We start from the raw sequence: 19,493 nt of genomic DNA, 5'->3' as shown, positions 1-19,493 counted from the left end.
CGACTTACCTTGGATCCTTATAAAAGTACACTTTTCTACCCATCTTTCCCGCACTGCTACCATCTTCGGTTTTCTTTCATAATCTATCTAACAATCCACTTCAAACTTCACAGCTCCTTTGAGGAGCAAAATTTTTGAATTTTATTGAAGTTTTGTAGGGAAATTGTTGCAGAGATACAGAGAGAAGAATAGAATTCGATCGATGGTTACGATCGAATACGGAGAGATGGAGACACAACGCAGCAGAAAACGCCCTCGCCTTGCTTGGGATGTCGCACCTACTGAACCAGAGGTCCGTGTGAATCTCCACTGGTTAGGGTTAGGGTTTCGAAGGGATGTTGATCGCATCCGCGAGTGGGAAAAGTTTGTGGTTTTTAAGGATATTCTGAGCAAAAATTAGGGTTTTCTGTGATGGAAGCAAAAAAATAAAATAAAATTAGGGTTTTATGTGATGGAATTTGACATCATTGGATATGGCTCGCTGGATCTGTGTAGGCTACTAGGTTTCCGATTGTTGCGAAGGAAGGTTTGGCTCGGCCTTTGTCGCCGCCATGGAGGGACGACGATCGGGAAGGCCACTATGTGTTTCATCTCGGGGAGAATCTGACTCCAAGATGTAAGTTTTCTTTATATTGTATATTTTTTCCTATTTCCAGCTATGATCCCTTGTTAATTCTTTAGTTTACACAGACTTATTTGGGATCTCTTTTCCGTTTTTTAAGAATTTAGTTCAATCTGATTTGAATTTTTGAGCTTTTGAGTAGGCAGAAAAAGCTAACATGCATGTGCATCTCTTCAGTTTATTACATAAAATTTGTAGCATAGTTTCAGAATAAATCTATACTAGTTGACCAGTATTTGATAGGGAAATGTGTTGGGTTTGGTATGTAAGTTCGTTTATAGTTTGGTTTCCATTGGACTCGAGTTTAATCTAGATAGAATTTGTTGTTAACTGGGAAATCTGTATTTGTATGATTGTAAATTTGTATTGAAGAGTTTGGGTTTGGTTGATTGGCCTCAAAGTGGTCTATGAGGGGCAATCCCACTGCAAGTATTAGTTTTTCTTCCTTTTTTTTTTCCTTCTCTATCTTTATAGTAAAATGTGTTTAGGATTTCAGAATCTTTATGATATCAATCATACGACCTTATCATATGATGTAGAGTGGGTGTTTCCAGGATGGAAGGTAACACCATATTTACAATCATTCCATTTTTTATTTTAAAAATATATCTTAGATTGGGAATGATACTCAAAGGGTAAGGATTCCATTGGCATCTTTAATTGGGTGTGACTATCAATATTTGGTGAATACATAGAGGGATGAATCCATCTTTATATGAATGCATGATGCTTGATTTTTATGCCAATAGGGAGATTTGGGGATTACTTGAAGTTGATGCAAAAGTTTTCATCCTGGTGAAGAAGGAATCACCAAAAATCAGATCCTATGGCTTATTTCATACATTGATGGAAGCTAAAAAAATTGAATTGTTAAACAACATATTGATATATTTGTTGGCTTATATCAGTCCATTCCGGATATGTTTCCTTTTATCAAAGTGTTTTTATATGGACGAATGTAATAGTTATTTCTTGGATGTTGGACAATCAAGAAACACTTCTACAGATTGAGTGTAGTAGAGATTGAGGATGTTGAGATGTCTGAGAGGAGAGACTATGAAATATAAATTAAAAGGAAAGGTTTCATGAACATTTAAGAGTAGAAGGAACATGCATGTTGAATATCTCAAAAAGTGTGATGGCTTCCTAAAAGGACATAAAGATTGAGGGTGGAGAGCAGATTTTAGAGCACTTGAATTAACAAAGTACATAGATTTTGATAAAATTGAATGGAAGAATTGGGCTTGTACTTGTCTAACCAACCATAGATATTTGGGATTAGGCTTTGATATCGATGATGTCTGAACAAGACTTTTTGCGTGCCCAAAACTTGTTCTTCCTCTTCATTTTCCCAAATACTTGAGCCATCAACCTCAACAATAGTCTCCAACAAAGAAATGTCATCAAAAGAAAATCTTAGTGAACAAGTGATTTTTAACATCTGACTTTTGTAATTTTGCCCATCTCTTTGCTTCAGATACTTGTGTCATTCTTCCACAATGCTGATATGATTATCAGTTTAGAAGTTCAAAATGTTGGAGAAGAGAGTTCCAAATATGTCTCCAGTGATGCACTGGTGAATTCATTCTGGTGTCTAAATCTTTATACCAAATTTTTTCAATCATTTTAATTTTTTTCTTTTTTTTTGGGTTGTATTTCTGTGCACAGATAAAATACTCGGCAAAATGGGTGAAGGTTAGCTGTCTAGTGCCCTGCTGTCTCCAGATCGTTTATTTATGATTATATTTATGTCCATGTCAGCAAGTTGCTAGTACTGTAGGCACTTTTGGTCGTGTTTTGGAATGTTGGGACCGTCAAACGCGTGAGCTGGTTGCAGTTAAGGTAGTTCGAAGCATACGCAAATACCGTGATGCGGCAATGATTGAAATTGATGTCCTTCAACATCTTGCTAAGAATGATGGGGATGGCTTACGGTAAGAAAATATATGGTTTCCAGGTGGAAGAAAAGTTGTTAATTCTTGATACGCTTTAAATTATGGGCGTTCCTGAATTTCTTTTGTGCAGTTGTGTGCTGATTCGGAACTGGTTTGACTACCGCAATCATATATGCATTGTAAGTATTGTAATGAACTTCCTCGGCTGTTGAATTGCAACTTCATTTTCCTGTCATTAGGAGTTTGTGATTTCCCCTTTTAGCTTACATTTTACTCCGTGTCTTTTTTACTACCTATCTCAAGCACACATGCCATTGATGTTACCTGATTGTCCTAAGGCCAGTTAGTTTTGTGGAAAATAGTGTCCAAGTGTTTGAGATGTGGGGGAGTTGCTCCTGCTCGTAACCCTCCAGCTTCACTTAGGCTCAGCTTCATCTGTTGACCACCTGGCTTTAGTTTACACCCACTCTCTCTTTGTTGTTTTTCTTTTTTGAAATCCTTCCATTATCGGTGGTCATCCTAGTTGCTTCTTATCTCATGAAAGAGGTTCACCAATCTAATGAACTTCTGGTTTCTGGTCTGGGCTTAGACCCAACACCGAGGTTGTGGGTTCTAGTTGAGCTTAGCCATAAAATAAAATAAACATTTTTGGTTCATTAATCGTCCAACTTGTTGAACTAAAGCATGTTTCGTGTCAAGGCAATGAAAGGTGTTTGCCCATTTCAGGCTTTTTTTATGCTTCTGATATAAACCTGATAGATGCATATGCATGTTTGGTCTCTTATTTTCTCCACTGAAAGGACAGGAAATGTGCATCTTATGTTTCTGTTTCATGAAGTTGTAGAGCCATGGTTCATGTTACATTTGTTTTATGAAGTTGTAGAAGGGTGGTTCACTTATGATATTAAAACTAAATATTGAAACATTTCTGTAAATGAACTTCCATGGTGTCATCAGGTGTTTGAGAAGCTTGGACCAAGTTTATTTGATTTTCTACGGAGAAATAAATACCACCCATTTCCTGTGGATCTTGTCCGGGAGTTTGGACGTCAACTTTTGGAATCTGTAGCATGTGTGTGGATTATGCTCATATTCTCTTTTTCTTTGCCTTTTTTGTGATTTCATTTTTTCCTAACTGGTCATCTAGATCTACTACATGATCTTGCTTGATTGTCCAGGGGTTTGACTGTTTCTTTTCCCTGTTTTTGTCCCCCTAACAAAATGATACTTTACAATACACTGTAGATATGCATGAATTGCGCCTAATTCACACTGACCTGAAGCCAGAAAACATACTTCTTGTGTCTTCTGAGAATGTAAAGCTTCCAGGCTGCAAGGTATATTGCCTCCAACAATTATTTCCAAAAATTGTGCCACTTCAGGTATTGGGTTATTGGAGTTTTAAACTCAGTAACTGTATTAAATGAATGCTTGGGATGCTACAGAGAAATTCACAGGATGAGATGCAATTCAGGTGCTTGCCAAAGTCAAGTGCCATAAAGCTGATTGATTTTGGCAGTACTGTCTTTGAGAATCAGGGTCATAGTTCCATTGTTTCCACAAGGCATTATCGAGCACCTGAGGTTATTTTAGGTAAATTGGTCATTCTAGAAAAATATGCTTTTTGTTCATCTGCATTTGTGAAATGTGTTTTATTCGATGAAATCCAAAGTTGGCGCCTATGTGGCTGTTGTTTTGTTGCCTAGCCATAAACAATAAGTTATCACTATGAGGTGATGTTTTGTCTTTGGCGGTCTTCTATTTTTCTACCCTTTGTTCCTTTTTTTAAATAAAAATATCCATTTTTTTTTTTTTTTTTTAAATCTTCTTGTTTAATCCATGAAACAAACCAGTTGCTAACCATTTGGATTTGATTGGAAGTTGAGACCATCTTAGGCTTTACCTTTTTAAGCAGAGGATCTCTCCATTTAAGAATTAATTTTTTAATTGTTTGTTCTGGTTAATGTTTTTCGCTTGTGGAACACAGATTAAATGGTAAGTAGATTATTTTAGGAGGATCCTCTTGGGGGGGGGGGGGGGGGGGGGGGTATGCTTAGAATTCTACAACTAATTATAAATGGGAGAATCCATACGTTTCTGACTAAATTTGAATAGAAAGTTTTCTTTTGCTGTAAAGTCCAAGATTGAGAAGTGGTAATCTCATTTCTAGTAATGTCAGTTCTTTTTTAATCTTATGTTGTGTCAACTCTACAGAAGTATCCCAAATGTAGAACAGTGATCTGTCACTCCTCCGTCATCCTAATTTTGTGATCATTGCTTCTTTTTTTATGTGGCCTTGCTGCTTTTAACCCTTGTGGCAAAAGAGGGGGGATGAAGCACCAAGTTCTATGCTCATCCCTGTTTCAGGCTGTTTGAACTGATAAATTGTCCTCAATTTGGAAACCCAGTCTTTCTGCTTTATTTGGATAAACTAGGATTTCTTGTGTGAATGCCTCAATTTCTGTGATCCATTTCAAGTTCAGAGTATTAATCTAAAGTTCTGTCTTTTTTATCTTTTGCAAAATATAGTAGACGTAGTTTCTTAGTCCCGTGTTGGAATTTCCACCAATGATTAGGTCAAAGAATTTGGAGGTTTTATCTGGTTGATTTGCATCTCAAGTAAATGCACTGGGATTTGAGACGGCCCGATATCTATGCTTGATCCCATTTGAATGAATTATGGATATTAACTTTCGAATACCTAGTGGTGAGTCAGGTTCGTTACAGATATTTGGCTCTATTGTTGTGGGGCCTCTCTACCTTTCTTATTACATGAGATTCTTCTGGAAGAACTAGAAGATTAGTTCGTTTCACACGGATTTATGTTCCATCTCTTTTATATAGTCAATGTAGCTTAGGCACATTAGTGCAATGAACCACAAAATGAGTTCAAAAGATTATAATAATTCTATAATAGAATCACTTTAATTAGATACCTCTTTACATGAAATGTGTTGATTCTCTCATGCCATATTAATGTTCCATAAATAGAATTACCCTCCTTACTTAAATACGGTAAAAACTAACCCAATTCTCACTCATAATGTCTTTCTAACCCTTTCTTTTGCCACTCATTGGGTCATGAGCCAGAAATTTTACTGGGGTTTTATGCGTTCGATCGGCAGGTATTGTTTTCTAGACCATTCCTAATCCCTATCATATTCTCATCTGTTACAGGCTTAGGATGGAGTTATCCTTGTGATCTATGGAGTGTTGGTTGCATACTTGTCGAGCTCTGTTCGGTTAGTCCTCTAATTTATTTTTTTAAGATTTCATATCTAGTGTAGTCAGCTTGAAAATTCTCAAGCTATGACCGATCAAAAAAAAAATGTAAGAGGGAATTCACAAGCTGTGGTAGCTTCTTTTCAGGGTAAAGCATTGTTTCAGACACATGAGAACTTGGAGCATCTGGCGATGATGGAGAGGGTATTGGGACCTCTGCCGGAGCATATGATTCGAAAAGCCAAGTAAGTAGTTTTGGTGATTTCATGAGCTGTCCAATGCATTTTCCGTTGGAGATGTCACATTTATATAATAAATATATGCCAAAATTGACTGTTGTCAATGGCACATTGTACGTGTGGTCCCTTGAACTCTTGTTTTTGAGGTTGCAAACTCTGATGGTTGATATGAGGAATATATTCCAGTTATGACCTTTTTTTGGTAATTATTCAATTTTTACCCTCTTCTGGTTATCTGCAGTCGTGGGGCAGAAAAATATTTTAGGAGAGCAGCCCGATTGAACTGGCCTGAAGGAGCTGTTTCTAGAGAAAGTATCAGGGCTGTAAAGAAACTGGACCGTCTTAAGGTTTGTGTTTCACCTGGTATTTAATAGGAAGATATTTTACATGACATGGCCGAAACTAGTGGCTTTCCATTTCAAATAGCCCAACTCATCTTTAAAGTAGTCCATCAAATAGTGGGGGTAGAGAGATCCATGTTGTTATCTCCTCAGAACATGAAATATTGGTGTTGTAGCACATGTCAAGTCTGTTTTTCAGTTCTATTTGATAAATTTACAAAGATTTCATGTAATGTAGTAATTCAAGTATTATCCAGTATTTTCTGATTACTATCCTTTGTTGGCAGGATCTGGTTTCTCAACATACCGAGTACTCGAGGTCCTCTTTAACCGACTTACTGCATGGTCTGTTGAAGTTTGATCCATCAGAACGTATTACAGCTTGTCAAGCTCTGAATCACCCCTTCTTCAGAAATCCAACTTGAACAGAAGAGATTTAGAAGCAAAATAAATGTTTCATGTTTGACATTTCAGCTGTACCTGGAAATGGGTAACTGGATCAACCCTGACAGCCAGTTTCTAACGTGCATTGTACAAAGTTTTTAGCTTAAATCAAATGTGTATTTTGTAGTAGGGCTGTGATATTGTTTTCCTTTGTTACCAATTATTAACCTAATCCTGTCTGAGGCGCAGCCTCCCTGTTACTCCAATTCCTTGAACCAATCTTTTTTCAAGCCAGCTACTTCATGAGAAGCCTCTCTCTCTCTCTCTCTCTATCTCTCTCTCTCAAGCTATTGTTGATAACTATATGCACCCCAAGTAAAAAAAGTGTATCCTGCCCCGATGTTACTTGGCAGATACATTTACTCTCTTGGGTCTTGAGTGAGTGCGTACTGAGATTATTCAATGGTAGTTCCCTCACGGCAACCGACTAAGCTGTGGGTCCAAGCTCTAGGTTGCTTGATTTTTAAGTAAGCATAAGCTCGGGTGCATCAATGGGTGTCCTTTCTCTAACAATTGTCTCAGAATTTTACAAGCGTATCAATTACTGTCTTAGGATAAGGAATTGACCACCTATTCTGATAGGGGAGTATCATGATATGTTTTGAAAACAAGCAGTTTAGATGGAATCTCATTTCTATATATTTTTTTGGAATCCCATCCTGAAACTTCTAACCCACCAAAAGTGATTTATAAAAATCAGACATTCCATGATTCTTCAACTTGTAAAAGTGATCATTCTCACAAAAAAATCAGCTCATTCTAAAACTTGTAACCCCTATTTTGAAAAATGTGTGGCACAATGTCTAGCTCTTTTTAGAACCTCCGAACGCTTCCCTATATAGGGTTAGAAGTTTCAGAATGGGTTGACTTGTTGTGAGGATAATCTCATTTAGGGTTTTCGAACGCCATTTATATATATATATATATATCTCTTTAAAGTCGGGCTCCTAATTATTATCAAAATTCGGAATAGTTGGTCTTTTGCGATTGGAGCTTTGAGCAATCTTTGAAGTCTCCTCCTAACAATTAGATATTTTGCCTCTGCATTTTCTAATTGATAAGGTGTACTCGTGGATTTCTATCTTGACTAGTTAAATTAACTTAAATGCCCTTATTTTCAAAATTAAATATCTTCAACCTCTTCAATACCCATCTTGTCCTCGAGTTGTGATGGTTGAAGGTGTGATTTGATAAATTATAATTTTGGGTTTTATTAAAAAAATCCATAATCTTCAACGTTGCTAAATATTCTATTGTGTACTCGAGATTTGAGTGTTCAATGGGTTGGTACTTAATGTATTAAGAAAAGAAACCATTATGTATTTTTTCCGTTCCGATTCTACAATAGATGGAATTGGAATCGGAATCGGAACCACCAAAAAACATGGGTACCCCACTGGTTTTGATTCTTAAAAATTGAAGGAGACAAAAATATTTTAAATTACTCTAAAATCTTTTTCTTTTAAAAAAACAATATGTTATTCACAAAATTATCAACCTAAAATTAAAATTTATATGCTTTACAACTAATATATATATTTTTGACAAAATGGTTTGTGTTTTTTTTTTTTTTTTATACTTAAAAGTGTCCATTGTAGGCTCTAATGCATTTTTAATAAAGAAAATTGAAGAGTTTAACATATGTATTAATTTTAAAATGAAAGAAAATCTTAAATTATTTATAATATAAAAATAAAATATTTCCATCTATTCGCAAATATCCATCGGATAGAATCGAACGGTTCCAATTCAATTGATTTGGTTCCATTTTTAGATACGATACGAGAATCAATAAATGGGTACCCATTGACACCCCTAGTAAAAATATTATCCTATTAATTTAATCAAGTAGTCGCGGAGGAATGGGGCTTTTTTGGGAGATGAAGAGGGCATTTTGGTTATTCTATATTAGTTTTCTTGTAAAAGACCAAAGTCAAATGATTTGTAGCAAATCCTCACTGTACATGTACAAGACGACACTGACCCTTTCTCTTAAAAAAGCCTAAAAATTTCCCCTCTTGTAGAAACTAGAAACTAGAAGAGCTTTGTTTTGTTTGTTAATGGCGACCGAAGTGATCGACAGAGATCGATTTCAGAATCTCTTCGAAAAACTCGAAACCGAAAAGACCCTTCTAACGTCCTGTACTCAACTATGGAAAAACCTCTCCAACCATTTCTCTTCCTTAGAAGAATCTCTCCTCCAGAAATCCAAATCCCTAGATTCAAAGTTAGAAGCCCTAGAATCAGACACTAAAAAAACCTTAGAATCGTTGGACCACCGCCAAAATTCCATCCCTGAACGCGAATCCGCCGCCGCTATCCATGTCGAAGAGCAGAAACAAGCCGCACTCTTGGAATTCGAAAACCCAAGTTCCGTAAATCTCGAATTTGCGGAAGCTTTGCGTTCTTGTTGCAGAAAGATGGACGCGGCCGAATTGTTGAGGTTTATGTTGGCGAAACGAAAGGAAACTGTGGCTTTGAGGTCAGAGATTTCTCTCGCAATTGCCGAATCTGTTGATCCACCTCGTCTTGTCTTGGATGCCCTAGAGGATTATATTTCTCATAAATCTGTGAAGATTGGGGTTTCGGATCGACGATGGGCTTGTGGAATGCTGCTTCAGTCTCTCTTTCCTGATTCTGATTTGGAGGGAAAATTGGTTGGTGTTTCTGGAAGTATTGCTGAAAGAGCTGGTTCTATCGCCAGTTCGTGGAAGTTGAAAATCGATGAGAAGGAAGGGGGCGAGATTGGGCCAGCGGAGGCTGCGATGTTTTTGCAAATTGTGGTTGGGTTTGGGTTAACTTCAAGGTTCGAGGAGGAGTTTCTTAAGAAATTGGTGTTGGGATTTCCATCGAGGAGGGAAATGCCGAAGCTTGCTGCGAAATTAGGGTTTGGGGAGAAAATGGGAGGTACGGTTTTTGAGAATTTTATTTTTTTTATAGCCCAAATTGAACAATTATTTGTTATTTATTGTTTTGATTTGTTACAATTGCATACTTGAAATAGATAGAATTATCCACTAAATGATGAATTTGTGTTTCATTAATTGTTTTGTAGGTTCTTTTGTGTTTGCAAAGTTTGTATCTTTTACTCACTTATTGTGATTTCCTGTCAAAAGTATGCATATTTAGTATGAATCTCAATGAGCTTGAGTACCCTTTTTCTTTCTGAAAAAGTGAAGTTCTCTTAAACATAGAGGAAAAATTCATAGCCTTTATTGTTGAAATTGATGTATTGGGTTTCTGGTCCAAAGTTTGGGATGTCCATTTGTTAGCAAGCTTATCTACCAGAGCATTTCTTTTCCCATGAATGTGTGAAATTCAATGAGTGACTAGTCTAGGCATTAAAAATTCAATTAAAAAAAAAAAAACGAGAATTCAGTGTATCATGAGGGGATGTCAATGCCCTTTCTTAGAGCAACTCCAACCCACATCTCTAAATTTTTGTTCAAAATTGGCGTCTTCTTTAAATTTAGAGAATATGCTCACCACCGAACCAATTTGAACTCTTACTGGTCCCTTCTCTAAAACCCTATTATTCATGCTCTAAAACACTATTTATTCTCTTGAAAAAGTTGAAAAGTGAAGAGGACAAAAATGGTATTTAAAACATGTTCTATGATAAGAGAACGTCAAAATGACATTTATTTAAAAAAAAAAGAGGGATAAAATAGGTAATAAAAAAGGTGAATAGGGATTTAGAGATGTGAATACTGATTTAGAGGGGGTTTCTCTAAAATAGAGACTGGTTGGAATTAGTTGGGATGTCTCCATCTCTAAATTTAGAGTTTTTAGAGACCAATTGGAGTTGCTCTTAGCACTTGATGCCCGGAAGGGAATTTGATTCACAAAGGCCTAGAGGGGAGGATTTCGGTGGGTTTTTTTTAAAACATATTTCATTGAGCTAATTAATACTTCTGCCGCCACCGATTGCACATATTCGGTGGGACAGGTGTCTCTTAAGGACCATTTTCTCATTGTTTAAATCCCTTGATTAAAGCTACTATCTTTTCCTGCAGATTTAATTGATGAATTAGTGAAGAGTGGCAAGGTGACGGAGGCTGTATATTTTGCATATGAGTCTGGTTTGACTGAACGCTTTCCACCGGTTTCTCTGCTTAACACCTATCTCAAGAAATCAAGGAAAAATGCCAATGCAATTTTGAGGAATGGCAATTATAACATGGCTGCAACGGTTTGTTTATCCAATTTCATACTCCATGCATCATCAAAAGTTTCTGTGAAGGCATTCATGCATCATAACACCATATATACTTGCATTTAAATTTGTCCTCTGAAATTTGTGTTCGTAAATTCATGACTGCTTTATATCTCTCGGGATGTTTAATTGATATGAAGAAGCTGACTTTTTCAGGAGGAGGCCAATGCCTTAGAATTGAACTCAATCAAAGCTATTATCAAATGCATTGAAGACCACAAGCTCGAATCCCAGTTCGCTCTCGAGTGGCTAAGGAAGCGTGCCAGTCAGTTGGAGAAATCCAAGGTACACATAAAGAAGAATGCACCTGCAGCCCACAAGCCTCAAAACAAGCGAGCCCGAGGAGGTGGTGGTGGCGGTGGCGGAGGCCCGGGTGGTTTCCGCTCAGCCAAAGCAGGGAGAGTTTCCAATGCATACTCTTATGGACGTAGGAATCCCGCTCCTGCGCATCAAAATTCAGGTCTTCCACATCAGAACCCGGTTGCTGGATATCCGGGGCCTTACAACTATCCTAATCAAGCTGTCTACGAGGGTCCGTCTTCAACATCATATGCACCACCTTACGGTGGAGGAGTACATTCCCGAAGTCCTGCTGCACCGCCTCAACATTACTATTCCACAGATATGGGTGTTGGTGGAACCCGAACAGGTGGTTCATATGGCCCACAGAGTAGCTATGGTGCATATGATTACACTGGAGCTCAGGCTCCAGCCACTTTCCAACCTCCATATCCCCAGTAGGTAAGTGCCCATCAATTAGCCAAAGAATAATTTGGTTATGCAACACATAAAATTACTTTTTCTTTCCTTAGATTCGTGGTTCTAGTGCTGTTTTGTGTTTCGTAGAATATCACGCTGGAACTGATCAAGGCCTGTACCAAAGCTGAAATTCTGTGTACTCTTTGAACCTTAGATTTTTGTTTGGGTTTTCAATCATTGAAGGGACAATGTGAACAGCTTTGTGTTTTGTACATTAGATTACGTAAGGCCATCATGAAGCTTGAGGCTTCGCCCGCCGTGGTCTAGAGAATCCCTTCAATCACTGGCTAGTTAGTTGAACTCGTATAACTGATTAGAACCAATAGATAGGGTGTGAATTGGGGCAAAATCACACCCAGATCTATCTATCTTAAGACCCCACATTCCTATTGTTTTCATGTGTATTGAAGGCATGCTCAATTTACAAAAACACCCTCGTTAGAGAATGTGGGGTTTCTATTTCTCCTATAAGATTTCCATTATTTTTATCGTTTTCTTGGCTTGTGTTGCAAGAGGGCAAGGACTCAAATCCCACATTTTACATATGTTTTGTTAATAAATTTCAGTGTAATAGAGATGAGAATGTTTAATGGATCAGTGGAAATATTTAAAAATAAAATAAGAGAATTGACTATTAATATCCTAGTTAGAAGAGATAATCAATTTTGAAGACCTAAAAGAATGAGAAGAAACATACAGACCATTGTTGGAGAGTGAAAATATGTGAACGCATTCAATAGCAGAAGCAGAAAACATGACTCTAGATAAGAGTAGAATGAAGGAACAAGATTTATTAAGCAAACTTCAATCTTTGGGATAAGGAGGATTTGATAATGCTCTTTTTCTTGGAGTCGTGCAGTAGTCAGGGACTATGAAATTCTTTCCTCCACATGGACCTGCAAGAAAGAAAGAGGTTGGAGGACCCGCAATCAAGTGGCTCTCCCAATGGAATGGCGAGCAATGATCCACCATCAAGTAATGAGTCGAGATACACGGCTTGAAGTATTGTATCTAGACATCTTGTTAGTGTGATTCTTCTTCCAACGTAAAAGACCATCCTGCACAAGAAATCTTGACTCCGAAGAGAACTTCCATCAACATCTCAATTTCAATTCAAACATGGTTTTCATTATATTCACCCTATCGCAAATGGGTTGTTGATTACGAGGAACAAAAATTCATGATGTTACACAAAATAGAATAAAATTAAAGATCCAAGTTCACTCGTGAGGAAAAATCAGCAATGAGTTGACAGCTGATGCACAATCCGTACATTCAAAAAACATGCAAAATTTTAACATTATATCCAAAATCGTAACAAAGAAAGGCCACAGACGACGATTACTGCATATATACTGCAATCCATGAAAGCTGCATTGACAGCCTTGTACAACACCAGCCCAATCTCCATGGCCTTACCTACTCCATCTGCCCAATTATATGGGTCCTCTGAACGCACTCCTCCTCTTGGTTCTTCAACAGCCTTCACAGAACCTCCTTGTTTCCAAAATAGTATTTGTGCAAGCACAATGGTTACATCAGTCAACAAGACCAGATAAAGGGGCCGGACGGCTATTATGCTCATCAGGATGTTATTGCTTATTAGAGGAATGCTAAGATGAGATAGAATTACCAAAAGGGCTATGGTGATGGAACAAAAAATACGAAGATTTTCAGATGTGGAGATGGAGGAGCTGATTTGGTTGGCTGTGAAGAACCTTGTGTGATGGGACTGTGATTCTGCATGAGGGCCTTGCTTATTATTGCCTGTAGAATTCTTAACTGTTGATGAAACCAGGGATGGTTGTACTTCACTGTTGATGTCCAGGGCAGGTGTTTTTGTGGCATCAATGCTTGTCTCACACTTACGCAACTGAGGTTCTAATCTGCTTCTGGTGCCACTAGCAGCACTCCTTACAGAGTCCATGCTACTCTCATGTTTCTGCAACGCAGTGCTTGAGGTATCATCCTTGTCATGGGGAGCAACTGCAATACCAATAAGATCAATAAGCAGCAACTTTTTTTAAGATCTTCTATTGCCACACCAACTTTTGCTAACACCACCCCAAGATGTATGCTAATTCTTCGGTAATTTACATATGAATTGGGGTGACATTAGCAAAAGTTGGTGTTGCAATAGAATCTCTCTTTTTTAATAAGAATTTTTTTTATTATTATTAAAAGTGGTCAAGATGACCAACCAGAGGCAGAAACAGGACACCAAAATTAGCTATAGAAGATAAACAATAAACATCTTCCCAACTAACAAAAAATCCTCAATAAGTAACATGGAACCAAATGATTGAGGTAGTTTATATGAGAACAATGGAATTTAATGCATAATTTTTTAAAATCATAAACCAAGTCATCTTTTCGCATGCATGAGAATGTCAGGTTCAAGAATTCGTGTCTTGCTTTGGTTTTTAATGAAATTTACTCTTATAGAGACAAAATCATAAATGCCATGAAATGGATTATAAAGGAGCTGGTGTATTATAGATTAAGTTTTACTGTAAACTAAAAATCCATGTCAATAGATCTCCAATAAGCCACCTTTTAAAAATATTCACTTACCCTTTCTGAATCTTTAACGGTGTTATTTTGTGCTAGGTTTAGCTCTTCACTGCTGAGAAAGGTAACTTTCTTGCTCCCCCACCCATGTCTCTTCTCTTCATCACTCACAGCTAACCCAGTCACACCCACTTTGCTCTTCCTTTCTTTTGTGGTGGTGTGGCAAGATTCTCCAATATTGTTATATATGAAACCGGATTGATTTTCTAGGTAGAGGTTCAAAATCTTAAACCGTACTCTTGTTCATCTTTTCACACCTTTATTGACAAGAGGGAAACTCGTATTCCTCTGAACTAGGTCCAACATATTTCGTTAAGATGGCTTCAAATCTTCAACATTCCTAAGGAAGCATATGAGCCAGACACTTTCCAATGTATCTAACGATATAACACAAGTGCATCCTTTGTGACCACCAAGCTTTCCATTTTTTTCCACAAAAGCACTTGTGCTATCAACTTATGATAATATTGTTTCTTAGATCAATTATGTTTTAAAATTTTATGAAGGGAAGTTTTGTAAGATCTTTTAGCAATTTTTTAAAATTAAAACAATTTGATTTGCAATTTTTCTGGTTTACTAGAAAATAATGTTCTATTTAGGCATCCTATTCAAAATTTTGGAATAATCAAAATATTTGACATAGTTAATAAAAATGGAAACCATATATATTTATCCAACCAAAAAATGGAAACTATGTATATTTGAACTTTTCCCATACCCACCTTTCTCCTTGTGGAAAATTGCTAACATGGGGTTAAAGTGAAGATATCTTTTTTTTTTGGGGAAGTAAGTTGAGGTTAGGCAGACCCCAACTGAATTGTTTGATTAGAAGAAATATTTACATTATATGGTATACAAGACCATTGGCATCGTCATCCAAATTTTTTGAGTGTTTCGACTGAAAGAAATGAGGATGCATCTCAATATATTTCAGAAGTAGAAGAAGCTTAAAAATCCATGTTTTGTTTGTTTCCAAACATGGAATAAAAAAACACTCATCAAAGGCTAGAAGATACTCTTTGGCCACCTTCACCATCCTCTTGACCTGCCAAGGATGCGGCTCATTGTTTGCAAAACAATGAATCGCAACCTGAGAGTCTGTTGGAACTATAATTTCCTTAACTCAAATCCAACTCAATACCCCTAGCTATATCTTGGATTTCATCAATAGGGGACTATGTCAGCATCCTCTCTATCAGCCAAGGCCGTGACTGACCTTCCATAATGGTTGTGCAATCAATCCCATTATTGTTAAGAGCTACCACACCACCCAGAGGAGACACCCATGAGCATGATTTTCTCATCAGCAACACAGTTGGATTCCCCAATTGGAGCAAAACTCCATCTAAAGAGAGAAATACATGTCCTATCATAAACTCACGGCTTTCTCATACGCCTCACATGTAATCTTGGAGAGGATAGCCTCAGGGGTACATAAATTTATTTTGGAAGATCCGTCTACATTGCTCGCCTAAAACATGGTGGACAATGTCAGAGAACAACATCACCTTTGAAATTGAATCTGCTAGCTGCTCACCAGAGATCCGTCTGTTAAATAGGCTTTGTTATATCTCCCGGGTGCCACGCAAGCTTTATATTATTCAACTAACTTGAATCACACACTCCACATTACAGAAACTTACGGAAACTTTCAAAGTCGTGAGGAAAGTTAAGCCCTTGTATGATGATGGAGTTATAGAAAAAAAATATACCCTTATGGGACCCAATTTTCGTCAATTTTGAAATTTAGGGTGTATTTGGGATTCTCCTTTTCACTATTTAGAAAACACAAAACCCTAAGTTTCTTCCTGAAGTCCAAATTGAAGTTACGAGCTTAACTATAGTGAGGAATATAAGAAGATCAAGTAGTGATTAACAGAGAAAAAAAATCATTTTTAGATTTAATTATCGATTATGAAATTTAAGATTTTTATATAAAATAAATTCATTTTTATGAAATTTAAGATTTATATATAGGATTTTAGAGTATATCTTATCAAATCAAATAAATTAGATTTCACCAAATTTTGACGAACAGAACAATTCCCAAATAAATCAATATTGCATTCGAACCAAAACAACAACAGCCGCAGAGATAGATTGAGAGAATTGGTGGTGAATTTTACCGTTAATTTGATCTGAGAGATGATTCTGCAGACCTTGATCTTGATAAAGCACCGATGGTGATGACACACTGTATGAGTGATGTGGTTGTGATGATGATGGTAGTGGTGGTATAGATTGAATTTGTCCGGTTATGAGGGCAAGACGATCGGATCCTCTCTCCAGAATTCTCCTCCTTCGAGCCTCTCTTGCGCTGTTCTCCATCTCTTCCTCCCTAATTAATCACTCAATCGATCGACCCTTCTTCTCTGTTTCTTGAAATTTTCAGATTTTAATCTGTTACTTTCTGCCTATTTTTCTCTTCGGATACAATTAATTCCTATTACACCCTCCTTGAATGTTCATATTTACTTATGTATCCTTAGGTTCATTGTCCTAAATAATTGTCATATTTACCGTTTCAATATATTCTAACCTATATTTATTTATTTTTAATAACCAGCTATCCCAAGTAGAGGGCGGACCAAATCCATATCTGGATTTTGCCCAGTCTATAACCATGGTCTTGTCGAAGGACTAGTCCCAAGAATCTCACTAGGTAAGTGAGAGTGTTCCCTTGCGGGTGCCTCCTAAGAAATTAATGCTCATACTGAATATCAAACTCATGACTTACGAGCATTAATCGTTTATCAATCCAAAATTACCCTTTAACCAACTTGTCGAGGTTTCTTTTCTTGTTTCAAGGACTATTAGTAAATGTTGAATCATAAAATCTTTTTTTATTATTTAATACTTAGTGAATAATTAAAATATCAACTATTTTACTTAATTAACATTATTAATATTTTCAAAATGACAAGCCATTTGGGATGAGTCAATGTGATGGATAATTAACAAAGATTATCTCATTTGGTTGTCCAGAAGACCAGGATGATTTGCGAAAAACATCACAATGGCAGAAATCATGATGTTATTATTGGCAAAGTCTAACAGCAATGGAATCATTCAACGCACTAATTGCAATTTGATAAATCGTGGGCACAAATTATACTATTAATCGAGATAAAAGTGTCTCAAGGACAACTATCATTTTTATTATGTAACTTTCAAAACCACCATTTAGAGACATGTGTGTATGCACGTGTCACCTTCTAGTGTAATAAAAAAATATTGAATAAATTTAATCTTAATTAAAGACACAATTCAATTCATTCCATTTTATTAATATAAATGTCAAAAGAAAATTCAATCAAGTTCTGAGCGAAGGAATTTTAAAAAGAAAATGTCAGAAGTGGGATTTGAACCCACGCCCTCTCACGAGGACCAGAACTTGAGTCTGGCGCCTTAGACCACTCGGCCATCCTGACTTGACATATAAATAGAAGAGGAAATTAAACTAAACAACCGTATAAAATTGGACACTCACATCTACCCCACCAACCATCCATACAAACCAATCCATCAATGATGTCACATGACCTTAGTATTAGCATTTCATCTACAATTAAGTTACTATTAGTAGTCCAATTATTATTATTTTTAAACTAGGATCCCAATCAAGGTGACACAAGTCAAATGATCAACATAAGTAGGGAGGTTGGCTGCATATTATTTGTTGCCATCAACTACGTTACGCGTTTTCATTTCCTAGTTTGTTTTGTTACCCATATCAATAGATAGATTGAGAAAGAAAATAATTGAATCTATTTCTTGTCGTCTAGACCCAAAAATGGTGGGCTTCATACAAATTATTTACAAAAAATTATGAAAAGTAATTTTTGCTTAAATTCCAAGCTCAGTCACACATTGCAAAGCAATTGTGAGGTTGTGGGTTTTTTTTGTTTTTTTTTTTTTTTTTTTCCTAAGAAGACTAGGATGGCTCTCTTGAAAGTAGAGGAATCATTTGATGCAATAAATAGATTGTGGCATGAATTATATTTGTTAATCTAAATAAATATGTCTCAAGGACAAGAATCATTATCTCTGTCAATAAAACTTCTTATTCTTATTAAAGATGGTTAATAAGAATTATCCTTCACATTGACTTTTTTGTGATTCGAGTTCAAATATTTTGAACCAAACCATGATCGTGGCTACAATTGTCTTTTTATGAAGGAAAATGTAATATTTTTCAATCAAATTACTTATGCCAGAATGAATGAATATTTATTAAAATAAAAAATAAATAATGTCAGAAGTGGGATTTGAACCCACGCCCTCTCACGAGGACCAGAACTTGAGTCTGGCGCCTTAGACCACTCGGCCATCCTGACTTCATGTAATTCAAAATGAAAATAATAATTAAAGTTTATATAAACTTTGATACATCTTTCCCATCAATTCTCCATCCATCAATGAATCACATGATGTTAGTATTAGAGTTTATCTAAAATTAAGCTATTATTGGCAGTCCAGTTGCAACCAGCTCCATTATACATTTCATTTTCTAGGTAGTTTAAGCTTCCTGGTTTGCTTTGATTTCCATATCATAATAGATAGATCAAGAACGAAAATAATTGAAACCCACCCTTTCTCTTCATCAATCAGTTTATATCCAAATGGTGGGCTTACTACAAAAATTTATGAATTATTGAAAAAGCAATTATGATTAAATCCAAAGCTCAGAAGGTTTGACACATTTTAAAGCAACTCTGAGGTTGTGGCGGGTTCAAGTCTGGCTTACCCAAAATAAAAAAGTTTAGTATAAACAGCAACATCTTCAACTTTGCCAGATTTTTCAAAGAAATTTTAATTTACATCAACTCCAATATAATTCATATCTAATTCAATGGTAGAGACCATGGAGTTTTTACTCTAAAAAAGGTTTGTAATTTTTGGGCAAACATGATAATAGTACTCCATATGTTTAAATGATATAAACAGCTGTTTTGCTCCATTTCTCAAACCACTTCCTTTCATTTTTTATTTTTTTATATAAATTCATTAAAGTTCTATATACTGAATGAGTTATCCTCCTCTCCCTCACTTTATTTTGCTTTCCCAGTACCTCTATTTATATCTAAAGCCTTTCTTTTTGGTTCTTAAAAAAGAATAGATTTAATTCCTGAAAATAAATTTCTAGATCCACGGATTTGTATCAAGTTGGTAAAAAGGGCAAAT

General features: G+C 36.3%; 3 protein-coding genes and 2 non-coding genes across 5 annotated transcripts; 2 read left to right on the top strand and 3 right to left on the bottom strand.

Annotated features, from left to right (window-relative positions):
* Positions 1-6,892, top strand: AME3 (Protein kinase superfamily protein). The gene is made up of 12 exons (XM_086455238.1): positions 1-292; positions 496-616; positions 2,291-2,317; positions 2,403-2,556; positions 2,648-2,696; positions 3,475-3,589; positions 3,763-3,854; positions 3,963-4,110; positions 5,695-5,759; positions 5,887-5,984; positions 6,220-6,325; positions 6,607-6,892. The coding sequence occupies exons 1-12, from the start codon at positions 203-205 to the stop codon at positions 6,742-6,744; spliced, it is 1,203 nt and encodes a 400-aa protein (XP_086311364.1). The 5' UTR covers positions 1-202; the 3' UTR covers positions 6,745-6,892.
* A 1,872-nt stretch (positions 6,893-8,764) lies between these two features.
* Positions 8,765-11,950, top strand: LOC147412028 (FRIGIDA-like protein 4a). Its single transcript, XM_086455228.1, has 3 exons — positions 8,765-9,670; positions 10,780-10,955; positions 11,136-11,950. Exons 1-3 carry the CDS (start codon positions 8,824-8,826, stop codon positions 11,718-11,720), a joined length of 1,608 nt encoding a protein of 535 aa, XP_086311354.1. The 5' UTR covers positions 8,765-8,823; the 3' UTR covers positions 11,721-11,950.
* A 986-nt stretch (positions 11,951-12,936) lies between these two features.
* Positions 12,937-16,707, bottom strand: LOC147412027 (uncharacterized). Its single transcript, XM_086455251.1, has 2 exons — positions 16,436-16,707; positions 12,937-13,724 (listed from the first exon to the last, which is right to left on the bottom strand). Exons 1-2 carry the CDS (start codon positions 16,635-16,637, stop codon positions 13,039-13,041), a joined length of 888 nt encoding a protein of 295 aa, XP_086311377.1. The 5' UTR covers positions 16,638-16,707; the 3' UTR covers positions 12,937-13,038.
* Positions 16,708-17,656: 949 nt separating this feature from the next.
* Positions 17,657-17,740, bottom strand: TRNAL-CAA (transfer RNA leucine (anticodon CAA)). Its single transcript has one exon. It is a non-coding gene; the product is annotated as a tRNA-Leu (tRNA).
* An 822-nt stretch (positions 17,741-18,562) lies between these two features.
* On the bottom strand, positions 18,563-18,646 carry TRNAL-CAA (transfer RNA leucine (anticodon CAA)). The gene has a single exon. It is a non-coding gene; the product is annotated as a tRNA-Leu (tRNA).
* Between the last annotated feature and the right edge of the window lie 847 nt (positions 18,647-19,493).

Source organism: Akebia trifoliata, chromosome 1 (genome assembly GCF_017979445.1).
Source record: "Akebia trifoliata isolate Shusen 1 chromosome 1, ASM1797944v1, whole genome shotgun sequence".
NCBI classification, from domain to species: Eukaryota; Viridiplantae; Streptophyta; class Magnoliopsida; order Ranunculales; family Lardizabalaceae; genus Akebia; species Akebia trifoliata.
This window is presented reverse-complemented; position numbering and strand designations above follow the sequence as displayed.

Coding starts and splice junctions, on each gene's coding strand:
- AME3 (XM_086455238.1), top strand. CDS start 203: ATGGTTACGATCGAATACGGAGAGATGGAGACACAACGCAGCAGAAAA. Junction 2,318..2,402: donor ACTCGGCAAAATGGGTGAAG/GTTAGCTGTCTA, acceptor CTAGTACTGTAG/GCACTTTTGGTCGTGTTTTG. Junction 5,985..6,219: donor CATATGATTCGAAAAGCCAA/GTAAGTAGTTTT, acceptor GGTTATCTGCAG/TCGTGGGGCAGAAAAATATT.
- LOC147412027 (XM_086455251.1), bottom strand. CDS start 16,637: ATGGAGAACAGCGCAAGAGAGGCTCGAAGGAGGAGAATTCTGGAGAGA. Junction 13,725..16,435: donor TCTCTCAGATCAAATTAACG/GTAAAATTCACC, acceptor TTGGTATTGCAG/TTGCTCCCCATGACAAGGAT.
- LOC147412028 (XM_086455228.1), top strand. CDS start 8,824: ATGGCGACCGAAGTGATCGACAGAGATCGATTTCAGAATCTCTTCGAA. Junction 9,671..10,779: donor GTTTGGGGAGAAAATGGGAG/GTACGGTTTTTG, acceptor CTTTTCCTGCAG/ATTTAATTGATGAATTAGTG. Junction 10,956..11,135: donor ATTATAACATGGCTGCAACG/GTTTGTTTATCC, acceptor TGACTTTTTCAG/GAGGAGGCCAATGCCTTAGA.